Source organism: Anneissia japonica, unplaced genomic scaffold (genome assembly GCF_011630105.1).
Source record: "Anneissia japonica isolate Jap-2015-1 unplaced genomic scaffold, ASM1163010v1 scaffold288091_len1417266_cov198, whole genome shotgun sequence".
NCBI classification, from domain to species: domain Eukaryota; kingdom Metazoa; phylum Echinodermata; class Crinoidea; order Comatulida; family Comatulidae; genus Anneissia; species Anneissia japonica.
Genome location: NW_022684833.1, coordinates 1,365,701 through 1,382,909, shown reverse-complemented (window position 1 = coordinate 1,382,909; position 17,209 = coordinate 1,365,701). Strand labels below are relative to the sequence as shown.

General features: G+C 34.0%; 2 protein-coding genes across 3 annotated transcripts in view; both read right to left on the bottom strand.

Moving 5' to 3' along the window:
- Nucleotides 1-2,351: 2,351 nt before the first annotated feature.
- Nucleotides 2,352-3,759, bottom strand: LOC117108075. The gene is made up of 2 exons (XM_033249950.1): nucleotides 3,709-3,759; nucleotides 2,352-3,108 (listed from the first exon to the last, which is right to left on the bottom strand). The coding sequence occupies exon 2, from the start codon at nucleotides 3,099-3,101 to the stop codon at nucleotides 2,535-2,537; it is 567 nt and encodes a 188-aa protein (XP_033105841.1). The 5' UTR covers nucleotides 3,102-3,108; nucleotides 3,709-3,759; the 3' UTR covers nucleotides 2,352-2,534.
- A 4,409-nt stretch (nucleotides 3,760-8,168) lies between these two features.
- Nucleotides 8,169-17,209, bottom strand: part of LOC117108052 — a 23,326-nt gene continuing 14,285 nt past the window's right edge. For both annotated transcript variants that reach the window (XM_033249903.1, XM_033249912.1), the window contains exons 10-13: nucleotides 16,050-16,135; nucleotides 11,532-11,689; nucleotides 10,940-11,191; nucleotides 8,169-9,655 (exon numbers count right to left, since the gene is read on the bottom strand). In XM_033249903.1, the coding sequence (XP_033105794.1) occupies nucleotides 9,328-9,655; nucleotides 10,940-11,191; nucleotides 11,532-11,689; nucleotides 16,050-16,135 (824 nt within the window). In that variant the 3' untranslated portion in view covers nucleotides 8,169-9,327. The remainder of the gene's footprint in view (nucleotides 9,656-10,939; nucleotides 11,192-11,531; nucleotides 11,690-16,049; nucleotides 16,136-17,209) is intronic.

Here is a 17,209-nt window from a genome sequence, read left to right as displayed (position 1 = left end):
GCACGTAGCCAGGCCTAACGTATTATAACGATATTGTTAAGTCATGGCTAGTCTAGACTACTGTAGGCCTAGGCTTTCTTCTGTTAGGACTACCAATCATTGACAATAAACAAGCCAAGTACTTTAAAGTGTAAGACAAGCAAGCAAGACATCCCACAACTCCCTGAGAATACCTACCACGAACATCATAAAAAAATATCCACTCGCCACGGCAACAACAACACGTTTCACCTTGTTGATGACTGATCGAACACCAGTCGACGTGCTGTGTGGGGGAAAGGCTACATATATCAGAAATATACTGTAAGATCGCTTAAAAAATCCTCGAGATTTATTTCTGAAAATTGTCAGTTGGCTCTACAGTTTACTCAAAAATGTGTTGATCAATGATGATAGACTAAACGTAAACTACCTAGCGTACAATGCCGTGGGATCGTTCCCGCCTAATTTGGCACTCATTCAAGAAAAATTACCAATGAATCAAAGTGCGCAGACGTAGAAGTAAGTAGTTACTTTTCACGCATGTGCAACTTAACCATGTGAACGAACTCGATGTGCATGTGAACATCATACAGTGTACACTTTATTTAAATAATAGATAATGTATCATAGTTACACGTTCCAATATGGTTATTACATAATTCCATCACACACTGTTCAACACAAACTATATCAGAAACAACTTCCAGTACTATAACAAGAAATACGAAAAAAACCAAAAAACACGAAGGAGGCTGGAGCATTAATTATCGATCGATGAATACTGTATCCCGCGCCAATCAGACTACTAAATAAATTACACGCTTGACTACACACTATGTAAACACTACTATTACAGTAGTCTATGCCCCCTCGGGGGAAAAGACACTATGTTATGATCTGGCAGTTAAAGATGGCGGAAAGGGTAAATACGGTGGAGGAGCATGAAGGGTCATGTTTCATCTTAAGTACCTTAGTGTACTCTATAGAGAAAAAAAAAAATAGTACTGTACAAAAATAATAAAAAAAATACAACACTACTCATTTCCTGATAACACAGTGGATACTTTATTAGCAAGCATAATACAGTAAGGCATAAGCTGTTTATGTAATTAATGTTGAGATTTCGTTTGTGTCGTATGTTCAGGGGCGAATCTAGCCCAGTAAGAAAGAGGGAGGCGTGAATATGCGAACTGAGTGAGAGTCTCAGGAAAGAGCCACTGGTATGGGTGTAAGGGGTTAATCCACCTTAAACCCCCAGCACCTTCATAAATTTTAGTGTGTAGGCCTATTTCAAATTGATTTTTACTATTTAGTATGGTAATTTTATGGTCGACTTCAGACTCAAAATGTTCTAGTATTTTGTCACCTATCCTATTTTAACATACTTTTGAAAACATAGAAAATTATTATTGTACAGCAGTTATAGGCCTATACTATACTGTATTATAGAGGGTATTATGGTATTACATAGTCACATTGTTGGACTTTCAATTAACAAAGATAAAAACCTCATTTTACATTTTTACCTCAGCCTCAATTTGTTCTTATTTTGTAAGCAATATCAGCCTCAGTGTTCTATCTATAAAATGTGTTGAAGTGTACTTACACAACATATTATTATTAGGGCATGTGGTGAAACAGGCAAGATCTAAATAACACCAAATCAATTTTACCGTGGCAACCGCCCAATTGATTCGTTTTCAAGATATATACACGTGCCAGTCAACTGCAGTCAAAGATGGGTCAAGGTATGACGTAAACGGTTGTGACGTTGTATAATATTAGTTATTTATTTGGATATATGCACTTTTAAAAAAATACACAACAACAATTGCGGTGCATTCAAACTAACATAACAAAGGATAATTTTTTTTTAATCACAAGCAAAATGAAAGACAACAACTTAATAAAACAGTATAAGGCCTACGGTACCCGTTGGAGGTGATAGGATTACATTTCTGTTGATGACGTGTGAGGAGCTTAATGTCACACTCCACCCACAGCATCATGTCTGACGAATTAAAAACGTGGTCTACTGTACTTTTTACTTGTTCTATATTTTTATTTCTGGGATCATGTTCAATCTGTGGTACCTGGATCCATACCGGGTACTGTCTTAACGCAAAAAAGTGAACACTCTAAAGTGCCTGCTCAATTCCATTTTACTTTTTTCTCGAATAGAAATTCACTCTTAATGAATTGTGGAACTTTAGCGAAATTTCTCTTTTTTTTTTCACTATCGTAATGATCAGGCACTCTCGGGGCCTCTTTATTATGAACAGAAAAATATAACACGATAACTTAAATCAGCGTTAATAATAAATGTTCTTCGTGACGGCCGGTCTATAAATATCAACGAAACTGAATTCTTTGTGTACTATATTTTAATTTATTCACTGCATATAGGCCTACTTTATTTAAACAATATTTTCAATTAAAATCACATCCACAGGCCCTATTACTATAATCTGTGCAGAATAAATGAATAAAGCACTCCGTTTATTAGAAAATACCGATCTTTGGTTGTAATATGACTTCATCGATGGAGGATGTTAAGTTTTATTGACAGCCCCTTCAATATCATTTTCTTTTAGAAGTTCCAGTTTAATCATAATAGCCACAACTGTTTTTCCTGATTCCCAGAGCTTCTGGGGAAGAGAGTTGCGAAACGCGGTGTTTGTCTCATCCGCACTCTTGCCACTCTCTTTATCCAGTCGCATCATCACCTCCAGTGGGTTTGATATATTCAAGTAGGCCTTCTTTATAATGGCGAGAACGTTTTCTAAGGATGGATTCCAGCCCAACCTAGTTTTTAAATTTCTCCATTTATCGCCGGCATTTTCTAATCTTGTCTGGCTCTCATTTTCAGGGTAGTTGTCGATTAGTGATTCCATGTCGGATACCGTACGTGGAAAGATGTGAGGTTTAATGAGGTTTTCTGGAAGGACCTCTTGGAAGATCTTCGACTCAAGTTTGTAGACAGCTTGGCCAGCAAGCATGGCCCACTTCTCCTGTTCACGTTTCTTATTTTCCTCGTCTGTCAGTCGGCTGCGGACATTTTTACTCAACCCGAGTAGAGAAGAAGAATCACTTGCCTCCTCCTCTGACGAGCTCTCCATAGCAACGCTGTGTTAAAGATAATAAAGCGACAATGAACATCAAAAGTAAATGTAGAGTGTGAATAAAAGGCCAATTACGCCAGAGGCGCAATTTTAAACGAAGCGCGTAACTCAGACCAAAAGATCCTCATTTTGAACTTACCAAATTATGTCTAAATTGATGACGTCAAAAAAGGTTGTGGAATGTTCCCCTTACTGAAAGCGGCTGATGGACAGTATTAATGTTAAGACTTAAAGTGTGGTCTCGGAAGAGAATTTAGATCAAAGGTGAAAATTTATTTTAGCATTATGATGATGTTAAGTTTAAAAAACAATAACTATTAATTGAGAGTGAAACTTGGCGTTAACTGAAGCATGACTGAAAGGAGCCATAAAAAGAGACCACGTCATAAAAACGAGAAAAACATCAGGTTTAATACAGCTTAATGCATAAAGTAAGAGGCATAGATATATTAATAGGCTAATATGATATACATAACATCGTTCAAATACTTGATGACATGAAACAAATTAGAAAACATAGGCCTATAGAGAGATGATAAAGCTGAAAATATAATTTAGTTTAACATGTTGATACCATGATAAATACAAGAAAAATGAAACTTACGAGGAAAACGAAGATGCGATGAAGAGTGAGGGAGAGGTTGATCGTGAGTGATGAGGATTGAGGATGGTGATGGTCATTTATGGAGGCATAAAAGAGGAGGATGGTCGTAATTTATGTTGTCAATGATTCTATCATTAATCATGAATTAATTAATGGAGTATAACATGGTTGGTTTGAGTGCAACTATAAAAGCCACATAATTAATTTGACACTATTATGTAACGGGGTAGGTAGGCCTACAAGCCAGTGCGGACACAGGTAAGGTGACAGTCGTCTTGGGTGAGGAAAGGGTTGTGGAGAGAGCGGTAACATTAAGGGTTTATTTACATCAGCTGGAATAATTTTTCTTATTACCACTAGATTAAATTAAACTTAAAAATCAACGATACAGCAGCAACTAGTCTATCATGGCTAGACAAATTAGGTTGAAAAATTTCGCCGGACAACGTGAGCATGAGTGGTATGCCCAGTGATATAACAGTGTTCAATGTTGTCGCAGTTGGAATAATGCCTATAAATGAGTCCTCAGCTAAAAAAAATCAGTCAATCAATCAATCAATCAATCAATCAATCAATCAATAAAACAATCATTCAATCAATCAATTCAAATATACGTTTTTAAAACAGTAAAGAGGGAATTCGTCAAATATAGGATAGTGAATTACTGTAATTAGCCCAACAATTGAACAGTAGAACATCAGACCCAAGAAAATATCTGTTTGCCAGCATTTCAATCTACTAATACTTTGATTGTTGATCAAATGTTGCATAGAGCACAACATGAGTAAATACTATTAGGCCTACTACACTTACGGTATCAGTTAAACAAATGCATTACAAGATACGGTATGCTGTAATTAATTAATTATTAGGCCTATTAGGCCTATTATTAATTATTCTTGCTATATCATAATTTTTAGGCTATTACATGTATTTTGTTAAGTACTAAGGGTAGTTTGTAAAATTGTTATCTAAACAAATAAATACAAATAATAAATGGTTCGTATGAGTTCATGTAAAATTGCATACGAGGTTTATTATAGGATGATGATGATGATGATGAAATGAATTAGAGCAATAAGGCCTTATTCATAAAAAGAAAACAATTACTGTAATGTCGCCTTACACCATAGTGACTGTCATAATACCATATATATCTGAACAGGCCCCACACGTACGCCAAAATCTTTCTGTTTAGAACATGTAATAATATAAAATAAATCTATTTTGTTGTTTTTCCACGCGAACCTTGCAGGTTTTGTTTATGATCTTAGTTTACGCTATCGATAAATTGCTGCTAAGTTATGCTATATCAACTGGTGGACAAATTGATGAGTAAAGTAAATATTTTGACACTAGGAAACGCCCAGCTGAATGGGAGATTGGATGACTATGATTCATAGGCCTCCTGCTAATATAGAATAATATCAGAAGCCTTCTATCGATGGAACAACATTAGCTGGACATCGATAGGCCTACGTCGAAAAAAAAAATGACAATACATACTTAGACGTCAAAAAGGTCGAAACCGGGGCGTTTCCCCCAGGCTCAGGTTAGAGACCCTTATCCAGGGGTCCCAGTAGTATTTTATGTCTAGTACTAGTAGTAGGGATTATCTAATGAATGAAAAGGATATAAAAAGTAATACAGTATTGCCGAAAGGGTTTATTGTAGGTGACTGGAGTAACAATATTTTACCACATCACGGCAATTGCCCTAGGCTAGATTGATTTACCTTTTAGTGTCTTTAGGCAGAAAACCAAGATGAATGTATGCCTTGTACAAAGTTACGCTAAGAAATTGATAACAACGAAAGGAATTGACCACTTATCGACCATACTTGTACTGTACTTACCAATGGGTATTGATTTCACGTTAGAACCACTGAATAAGGTAACATGATGAGGCCCTACAGTGATGTTTTTAATTGAGTCACTGTCAGTGTCATACAGAAACACGTTGCTACGTTACGTGAAGTACATAAACAAGCGAGTTACGCGCTTCAATAAAACCGGACCGGAAGCAATGCGCGCGTCGATACGCGGGTATGCGTGTCAAGTCGGAAGTGCGTAGCCTGCACAGCGAACGCGCACAAGTCATGGTATTCCTGCCTGGAACGACTACCGTCTTTAAAAGAAAAAAATAAAAGCAGTAATTAAACAATTACCGTAATGTCAAGTAATAGAAGATTTAATCCATGGAGTTATGGTCTCATAAACACAGTGTTTAGACTAAAAATTATCATCCTCTACTACTAAATTAAGGAATTTAATAAGATCTCAGTGCATAGAGTACAGATTTTTTTCTATTAAAATAATGACTATACAGAGGTGAAATGTTTTTGTTTTTTTTTGTTTATTTTTTTATTGTAGAAGATAATACGATGTGATTTAAATATTATGGTTAAAAAAAATCTCTTTCGTGTTTATATTTAATAGGCATCACTCTTCTGTTGTTAAACTATATCATTGAATGTGTGAATATCTGGTTTATGCTGGTTTTCCACTAGGCGAATTTATTCGCGCGAATCAGCGTCGGTTCGCTTCATGTGCTCTGATTCGTTGGGCATTTTTTCGCTTCGCAAAAACTCCGATAGGAATGTGAATGCGCATGTGCATAAGCCGACGCTTTGGATTCGCGTGAATAAATTCGCCTAGTGGAAAACCAGCTTTAGGGCTATTGAACCATGGAGGTATATACTTCCATGGTTGAACCTCTTAAAAGAACACATACTGTATACTACATAGGGTCAAGGTGCGAGTAGATTCATTAAAGAACAAAAGGTAGACATACAATGTAACAGAATTCTTATTGTAAATTATACTTGGTTGCCTCCTGTCTTGGAAATACTATTCTAAACAAATGCACAAACAAATAACTTCGTCATTCTTTCTAATTCTCGATGTGTGGGCATAATTGTTTACCGAATTTTTGTTTAACGAATAATGCACTGAAATAATAACAATGTTAATGATTATAAATAATAATATGACGATGGTGGTGATAATGATGACGATGATAGTAATAATAAAACCTTATATTCTGTATCCGCTAACAATAAGCGCTCAAGGCAATATGGTATTTATATAATATAATGTTTTTTTATAGTCCTTAAAAAATGTAATAGACTACTGCCAGAAATCTCCATTTATAAACGTTATCTACCATAAAAGATTTGTTGGGATATGAAAAACGTACATAAAGCGCACACGGTGATGATGAAAATAATCCAACTTCATTCAATAAATATGTTCCAGATTTTTATTATACACTTACTCATTAAACAAGTAAATGATAAATTATTTATAATATATACAATTTTAACTCAAAACCTATCAATAATAAATTTTAACCACTTAAAATGTATATAGGCCTACAGCAGCTTATAATCTCTACTAGAAGTACTTACCCACATTTAGGTCATCGTCTTTGGTGTTACACAGAAAATTTCCTTTTCCAATCGAATAAAATATCACTAATATACAGGAAGCTGTAGGTTTGTAATAATAAGCTTGATGTTCGAATTCAATTAATCGTGCCATGCATGTTCTGAATGTGAAAAGTGTGGCCACGTGCAATTGCATGATAACACTGGCCACGTGGGATCGATCGCAAGAATACAATAAGATATTGAGCTATTATAATGTGCACGTGAAATCCATGGTGTGTGTGGCACGCACCAGGAGCGTATCCAACATGAATAAAACAGAAAGGGGAAACCAAATTCAGGGCGGATGCAATTGGTCCCCACCCCCGTTTTGCCACTGTATGTTTAAATTTCAAAAAATAGGCCCTACCAATGCCATGTATTGAAATACAAAAAAATAGAATACAAATACGTGCCCCCTGTGATGGGGGAGGGGGATCGGCAGAATAGTTAAGCTAGATCAACAATGGCATAACAATGGGGCTAGAACTCTAACCCTAACATTTTGTATTTGTACTCTACAGTTTATTTTTTTTAAATTTTAATAAATGACATTGAGGTTTATGCATTGCAATATTTTAAAAAAAATAGTGGCAAATCGGGGGAAGGGGTGCACCCCGATTGGGTACACCCCGATTGGATCCGCTCCTGACCTGCACAACTTTAATGCGGCCAACTGGGATCGCACCACTACCTGACTACTTTATGTTTGGTGGTTGTTTTCAACAAAAGAGATAAATTTAACAAAGGCCTATGGACACAGTTTGATACACAGTAATCTCCAGCTCTGTTTTGTATGTAGACCCTCGCCCTACAGTAATGTTAAGGTATTTTGTCTACATACGCTTCCAGCGATCCTGTTTTTCTATTACGGCAGCAGTTAAGAAATATGGATGATAATCTTGTTAATTCTCAGCAAATTGTGATTGACAGCTAATATATGCCCCTTAATTGATTTATGTCATATATTACCCTCGTATCCCACTCCAACGAAGCTAATATCTTATGAAAAATAAATGTCATTCAAACAATATTTTCAAATGGATGATATCCATTCTATCAATTCTCCTTTATTTCAGGTTTACTTAAATTCATGTACTGCAGTGCTACAAAATGTTTAAAATAATAAATGACACTTTCATAAGATTCAATTAAAAAAATTGTTATATTAAATAACATCAACAAATATATATTTACTCCATAATTTTCTTCATTATCATGTAATAGTTCCGAACTTTAATACAACTGTTTACATTTGTTTTTATTTCATAAAAACGTTCACATTAATTAGCCCTTACTAATACTGTATCTCTTCATTTCCCACGTAACTTGTCCTACATATAGTATATCCGTAGTTCTCCTTAAAAACCAAATACCTAGAGCATTTTTATTAATCATTATTTAAGCTTCAGGGCTATTGGTTATCATTAAAATTATGATTAGTAAATTCTGAAGTGGTGTCACTGACGGTGTAAACCAAGAGCCTTCAGACCCTTCGATACGCCTTATTCGGGACCCTAGTATACTGTCGGCTGTGGGTTGTTAGGGCCCACGGTGGGTGATGGGGTGACTATTTAATGAGACTTGATGCTACTATCATGTATGAAAAGCAGCCACATTATAATTATATACATACTGTATTTTTATTTGTGTTTATTCACAGCATTATGTGGTGTTCTTACATGATGTTCTGCCCCTTAAGGTGCCCTGTTACGCTGCTTTGGGGACTGTGATTCGAAAGTGGACTGTTGCCCGGAAAAAGAATGCTGTGCGGTTAAGGCAGGGGTGCCGCAACATACAGCCATAATATCGGCGTTTGTTCGAATGGTGAACGGTGAAACAAGTCTTCTCGGATAAGGACTAAAACCATAGGCCCAGTGTACACAATTTGGCTCAAGTGTCCCTTACAGCCCATGTTGTGGACAGACGAAATTAGCTGGTACCGGGTAGCTAAGACACGAAGAGACCCCTAGGGGAGAAGCAAGTTACCGTAAGAGCTAGTCCACACCTCGAGCACTTTGAGACTATTTGGTTCAAAGAACTACATTACATTACATCCCGGGCCACTTAAGGTCCAGCAGTCTTGGCTTAAGCGATGAATCCTCATAGACATTTGACCAATAGCTGTGTAAATTATTTTACTGCACGACGGAGTGATTTTTTTCCCATGTGCTCTTCTTAATTTCGTTAACTCATCTATTTTGCACATGTGGTAGGAACACACTTTTAACTGCCTCTCTGTGCCTTATTTTCACATCCTCCAGTCGACTATTGAACACAAAATGAGCGTAGTTCCTGCGCTGCTGCACAGCCAGTAGGCTCAGCTTCTCCTCCATTTCAACAGGGACTCGGTCACATGATGGCGTGGCTCCTGGTATCACCTTGACAATAAGTGGTTTTTCCTTGGGACCATTGTGGAGTGTAGCGAGGGACTCTTTGGCCTGTGGCTGGATGCATTCGTTGTGCATTTTTTGGACCCCACGAACCTGCCTGCTGAATCCAGTATGGACTTCAGCCAAACTAAAAAGAAATGAAATCAACAATCTTTAGATTCATAATTTTACATTATCAGTAATATAAATTTAGTATGTATATAGAAAAAGGCAATAATGTGTTTTGAAATATACATAACAATAATAAATACTATATACTAAACACTATAACAAATACTATATTTTGTACTTTGATATATTGACTATCATCTATATCATGATATATATTATATATATATTATATTATATATAAAAGTCAGCTCTTAAACCATAAGTTTATACCCATACTGTGGCTAAAATATGTATGATGCAAATACTGCATTAATATAAGATTCACATCAGTGGTAACTTATCTGTGTCAATAAAAATTTCCTGTGTTAATCAGGTTTTATCAGACGCCTACAATGTTTTTCAATTTCATAGATATCGTAACACTGTTGGAGTCAACAATTCTATTGTCATGTATGTATTATCTCTCATATTTGACAGTTATCTGATCTTGTTCAGGGGCGGATCCAGAGATGTCCAAAAGGTGGGGGGGGCAGAACGGGGAACCCTAGGTGGTCCCTAGGTGGTCCTAGGTGGTCCCAGGGCATTCCCCCGCGAAATTTTTGGGCGATCAATTTTTTCTTTCTTTCTTTCTTTTTTCACTTTCCAAAAGGGGGAAGGGGTTCTTAACTCACAATGTTTAATGGTAATCATTTGCATATACTGTAACTGTAAATTTATCAGTAACAATCAAGGAATGAGAGCTCGAAATGTTTAAATTCCATTCAAATATTATAACGTGCATATAAATGCAAACTTTGCTGTAAAGTGTGGCATTACAGCTAATCAAGGAATAAGAACTAAGGATGTTTAAATTTATTCTTATGTAAATATTGTGCAAAGCAATCACATCAGATCCAATCAAGGAGTGACAGCTCAGGATGTTTATATTTTTCCTGTCTATATAAATATAAAAATGCTACTGCATTATGGCCAATCAATGACTTAAAGATAAGCATGTTTACATATCATGTCAATGGTTATCATATGACATACCAATAAATGTAAACGAGCTACAGTATGTGCTGTATCACAACTAGTCAAGAAATGAGTTCAGGACGTTTGCATTTAAGGGTATAGCAGAATGAATGTGGATTTGTGAGAGAGTTACCTTGCTAAAAATCACCTACAGTAGATGCTGATGTGGTGATGTGTTGCATGTGACCACTCATGTATTAAGAGCTTAGCATGCTTACATTTCAGCAAACATTAATGAAAAACTTATTCTCAAAATCAACTATGATGTCTATGAGAATACCCTTACCTATTGGCAAGTTCTATTTTAGTTTTCAACTCATTAGGTGTTGCTTTCTGGCTCCACCAAGGTGTAGAGAATGTCATCTTATTACCTGGGATGACAATAGGGTTGAGAGATGGCAATCTATTCTTCTTCAGAGGAGGAACAGGTTCTGGGGGTGGCATGCCTATGTACTTTGGGTCTAATTTGTTTAGTAGGGCACTGCCTTTTTTCCCTAAGATTGCGCAGATACATTTCATACAAGCTGCTAGGAGAGTCCTGTATAATAGGAAGATACAGAAAGATTCTGAACTTAGTAATTGATATACCCTACCTTAAATGTATTATTAAATATTTAAATTCAAAACAAAAACTGGCAGTCCAGTACTGCTTCTCTGGAGAAGGTTATGGGCAGGCACTATACACAAATATAAAAACCAACCCAACTCGAAGCCAGCTCAAAGTATCGCGTAGTGCCACCAAAATTGAGGTCTTAATTTAAACCCCACTTTCTAATAGAATAAACTCAGATCAAAATTTGATTGGAAGCATATCAAACAAAACCAATGACTATTATTCTCATATTCTCATAAATCAATAGTGCTTTATCTTTACTTACTTATTCTTCAAGCTATTGTGAAACATGACAAGCTTTCCAACTTCCTGCAGGCCTACTGACACAAGGAACGTCCTTATTGTATGGTTCTTCCATAATGTGTTCACTAGGTGATCAGACTTTTTCAACTGCAACTCGGGGGCATGTCTTGTCAAACATAACTGTTGAAATGAAAGAATTGAATTGAACTTATTGTATTCAATCAAACTCGATGACCCCAACAATTGGTGTATGGTCAATGATGTGGTACCAAATACCAAAAAGTATTTAAAAATTAACTGTTCAAAAAAGGATATTGTTGATTATTATTTTTCACTGATTGAATAAAGAAGTAGAAATAGTTAAAGAAATAGAACTCTTAGGTGTAATTATTCAAAAACAATCTTAAATGAGATACTCATATAAAAGAAATTTGTAAGTAAAGCCTCACAAAAATTATACTCGATATGTATATTACGTAAATTTAATGCACCCCAATCTGAATTATTGTGTGGATTACCACATTGCATGATAGAAGGGCCACACTAACATCTAGTTTTGGTGAGAAACTATTAAAGTCGCCTGCTTACAGATTACAGGAATATAACCCTAAGGTATACTAACACTGGACATGGGTTACAAGTTCCTTTTTGTAGAACTGAAGGATATAAAAAATCCATAATCACTTACTTGGCTGGTATTTTGTAACTCTAGTATAGATTCTTTTTAAAATAATAATAATGTTAATCAAAAAAAAAAACAAAAAAAAAAAAATATATATATATATATATATATATATATATATATATATATATATATATATATATATTGTAACAATAATTACAATCAATTTTGTGGTACAATTGTCTCTAGTTTAACATCGCTATAAATCTAATTTGTTTTGTTAATTTTTAATGTTCTATATACTGTAATCATTTTCGTCTTTGAATGCATTTCTTTTAATGTGTTTTTGTTTAAATATTACAATTTTAGTTGTAAAACTACTAGTTGTAGGTCAATAAAGAAATCTGTATATAACTGTAATAAAAATTGTTTGTTTCATTTTTACTTCAAATGCTATCTTTTGTTGGATTTATCAAAATATCAGTTTTCATTTCAACTTCAAAAGTATATTACAGTTTTAATCAGACTGCTTAATTTTTCAACATGTAATAAATAATTACCAACACTGAAGCTAAATTATCAGTCTGAAAGGTCAAGTAATTTTGTCATAACAATGTTGATACTTTATGTACAACTTATTAGTCATAATAAAAAAAGTAATAATAATATAATGACTAACATCAAGAAAAAATAATGCTTGACACGACAGTGGCAGATCCATGAAATTTGAAATAGATGGGGCTTCGGGAGAAATTTATTTAACTATAATTCTATAGACTTACCATTTTCATGAATTTGTGAAAATGTTGGGTTTAAAAAATTGTTATCAAGACATTTGACATTATGCAATCCATACTTAACCATGTTAGACGATATTTAAGAGCGTTCGTTCTCTTTGTTTAAGGTACTCAAGATATGCGATAACATAACGGTGCGCAATTATTGACAGTAATATCGTAAGCATGCTGTGTTTTATCTTACATTCCATAAAAATACCACCATCCAGGCAAGTGGCTTTAAATAAAGCACAAAGTTTAATTAGATTTTTCTTTGCCGAGCAGGGTTTCTGTAATCCGAGATAAATTGGACAATTATAATTTAGTAGGTTATAATTTAGCATTAATTAAATACTGAAAAAAAATCCAGCTGTTGCTTACTTGTTCTTAATATCTATATAGACAATCAAATTACCTATATATAATTATATATATAGATGATATATAATTATATATATTATTATTATTTAATATTATTATTATTATTACGATTACTAAAACAAAATTAACAAAATGAATTATTTGGTGAACTGTAAAATCATTAAAATACAAATATAGCTTCTAATTATGCTAATACTCGTACACAATTTTAACAAAAAATAAAATATACTTTAAGAATTTAAAGTTTTTATATAAATCAAATAAACCATGAGGTATGCATACTACTTCCAAAATAGTACACAATATTGTAGCCTCAGGGAGAAACATTAATGCTACAAATTATATTAAGCCTTGATTTATGTATATTATTGGATGGAGTTGATATGACAGAATAATAATTATTAAGAGTGCATTTATATAAGCTAGTTGATGATTCATATTATTAGCCACTTTATTCATCCTCTCCATTCCCCCAAAATCACAGGTGGGCAAGTGCGACCCTATGTGTGCGGCCTGCCAACCATCTATGGCTAAAAAACACCTTGTTTTTTACCGCCCGACACCGATTACCTATAAAATGAAATATTAAAGGTGAGCATAAAGCGGTACAAAAGCAGTGTATGAAGGTGTTTGGAAGCGCACTTGCAAACAACAATGCTTTGGTGCGGCTTTTTTTGTTAAATCAAAAATTCACTTTGGCCCTCCGACCCATCTTTTTGCCCACCCCTGCCCTAGATCTTCCCATGGAAAAGAACGACTCAATGGAAGGCCAACAGAAAGCTTGGCATAAGCATAGAAAATTGTTAAATGTTTAAAGTAGTGAAGATATGTGTAATTACAGTACTTGATGGCTACAATTAATACTTGTGATTATACCTGAGAGATACAGAGAATAACAAAATTCTAATTTTCTGTAAATTCATGAAAATGACAATTAAAGATGAGTAATAACTCTGTTAAATTCATGGAAAAATGTAAGCAATTTGTAAAAGTAAAGCTGTCACATAAATCAGTATATTTGCATATTTACTTGAATATAGTTTGTCAAATGTGTTATTAAGTCAAACAACATCAACAATGAATTAAAATAATTCCTAAATAAGTAATTTTTTTTTAATAGCTTAATATATAAATATAAAGTAAGTCTGAAAACTGAAAGTATATTTTTTCCTATTGATATTTATTTCGCAGATTATAATGCCATTGTTAACTTGGCCCTTCACATCACCTATAAACCACCTAACAATAGATATCCACTAGAAAGATCCCACCAACACATTTGCCTCCTTGAAGTTGCCCCATCAAAGTCAACTAAAACATATAATATATTGAGAAGTGTTCATGCATATATAATAATAAATTTATATAGCACCTAATGTGAACAGCCGTAAAGGAATATAACAACAATGCTGGTATTAGGGTTAATCTCCACTTACAATACCAATTAATTTGCTTGTACCAGCATAAATATTATTTATCCTGAGGCAAGATGAAATGAATGTAAAAAATATAAAATAAATTGGAACACAATTTGGTTAGTCAATTTATATGTCGTTACATGAAACTTGTATTAAGTCTAAAATGCATTGTCATACTATAAAATTGTTAAATGCACATCATTATTAGAGGCTTCCAACATTTAAATGTATTTTATATGTACAGTAGGCCCACATAATATTGTTTTTTGTTTTGTTTTGATTTCATTCCCTGTATTTGATATCAAACTTTTACATTGTACCCAGGGCACCAAGGAAGACTAGTCGTATTGACTGACTGGGCCACCCTGGTTATAATGTGAATAAATGAATAAATTCAAGTAAATGTATTGCACTGGCCTTTATGAGGATTAAGTTTGGTGTGCTTGTGTGTGCTTGTTGACACGTTCTTTGATTTATCATACAAAATATTTTGTGCACTTCCTATTCAAACAGATTTAAACTGTTGACATTAAACTTAGATCCTGAAACAACAACCAATATCTGTCAATCAATTATATAACAACATCCTTTTCAGGACAAGTCATTTGTAATTTCATTATGATGAATAGAAAATCACGTCTGATAAATCAAGGACTAAACTGTACAGCTTAAAGTCATTGGCAGCTTGGCATAAAATCAGCATCAATTTTACTGTGTGGTTGTCATTTCAATTCCAAGAAAACAACATTGAAACTTAATTTCCTAATGAAACCACAATTTAGAGGTGAATGTCTTGATTAGAAAGTACACTGTAATTGAACACAATAGAATTTTCATTGTGATAAATATTACAAACATTGATGAGCTTCATTCAGTTTTATATTAATTTACTTTTTTACTAACATATATATTTATTTATTCATTTATTTATTACTTTTTCTTTGTTGTTTTCCTACGCTGGGCCGCCAAGTGTGAAAACCGTAACAGGGGCAAGGGTTGGTGTGGGCTCCAGTTACGAGCACAAAGCATGGGAGGGATTGCGCCATTATTAAGGGCTCATGATAGTAATTATTATTTTTTAGAAAAAATATTGAAAAAGAAATGCTACCTGCAATTTCTAAGGGCCACAGGTAAGCTTGGGCCCTGGGGATCTTGTCCCCCCCCCCCAAAACCTTTCCTCGGTGGCACTGTTCCTATGTAATACCACATCCCTGGGTGCTCATAGCCTTGTGTTGAATGATTCACATAAAAAAATATATATAAACGCATACATTCAACATTAATCATCATAGAGAGATAATGAATATGTTATCAAAGTATTGGGTCAACGTGGGTCAACTCACCAAGTCAAGAAGCGATGACAGAAGGATTATTTCGCATTCCAGCACTCTGGCCAATGAATAAGCACAATCCTCACTCACACAAATATCTAGACCATAGGGTGAAATGACAAGACCATTAATCTCATATTTCAAATGATAATGTTAATACTTTATTAATTAGGAAGAAGTTGATACTTCTCTGTTGTAAGTGCTGAAGATGGAGTACTTAATCAATATCAGAAGCAGTTATCAGTCATTGATATTCTATATTGAAACAAAATGTGAATAAACGATGAGCAGAATAAATGATAATTAACATAACAGTTACTCACCTATTGGTAAATTTATCCATTAGTGTGTTTAAACAGAAACAACAAAAACAAAACATTATAATTGTCTGAGCCACAATAAAAAATTAAATGTCTGTTTCTGTAATTTATTTAAAAGTCTTAAATGTGTTTGTATCTTAAATCTTATTACTCATATTTTTCCTTACAAAAACACTTCTAATTATTTTCAACTCATGCTATAAGTGTTTTTGTGTAATGTACAATAGTTCATAATTCAATATTTTAATTAATGATTATTTTTCTTGTTTTTGTCTTTAACTTTGATGCAATGTTATGTTTTCTTATATATAAATATTTAGATTAAGAATTGCTCTAAATTTGTTATAATTGTAAATTTCATGCAATTCTGGTGCATTGCTGAAAATTTGAGAAAATCTTGTGTTTTAGACCTATTTAATACAAAATTGGAAAACGTTCAACTGAAATTGCTTTCTATGCAATTTGACACAAGTGTAAATTAGAAATATTATTCCGATAGTTGCGAAAGCACATAGTATCTGCCAAATTATAAAAATAGATCCCCCAGCACATTATACGACTTATATCAATGTTGGCATTTCATAAAGTGTCATTATTTAACAGTTGTTATTCTTTACAGTGAACACTGCAACTGTTCTTCAAATTATGTATTACATGAGTTGACATTTGATATCAAGGAAATACATCATTGCATATGTTGAGCTATTAGATCTAACAACACCTTGATGGAGATAAAATGGAAAATCACTCAAGGCAAGAGAACATTCTTATACCGTGCAACTAAGGCTTGGAACGAACTTCCAAACCAAATTAAAATAGAATTAAATGATCTCCAACTTAAAAATTTCAAAA

Excerpts from the sequence above, each read along its gene's own strand:
- LOC117108075 (XM_033249950.1), bottom strand. The coding sequence starts at position 3,101 with ATGGAGAGCTCGTCAGAGGAGGAGGCAAGTGATTCTTCTTCTCTACTC.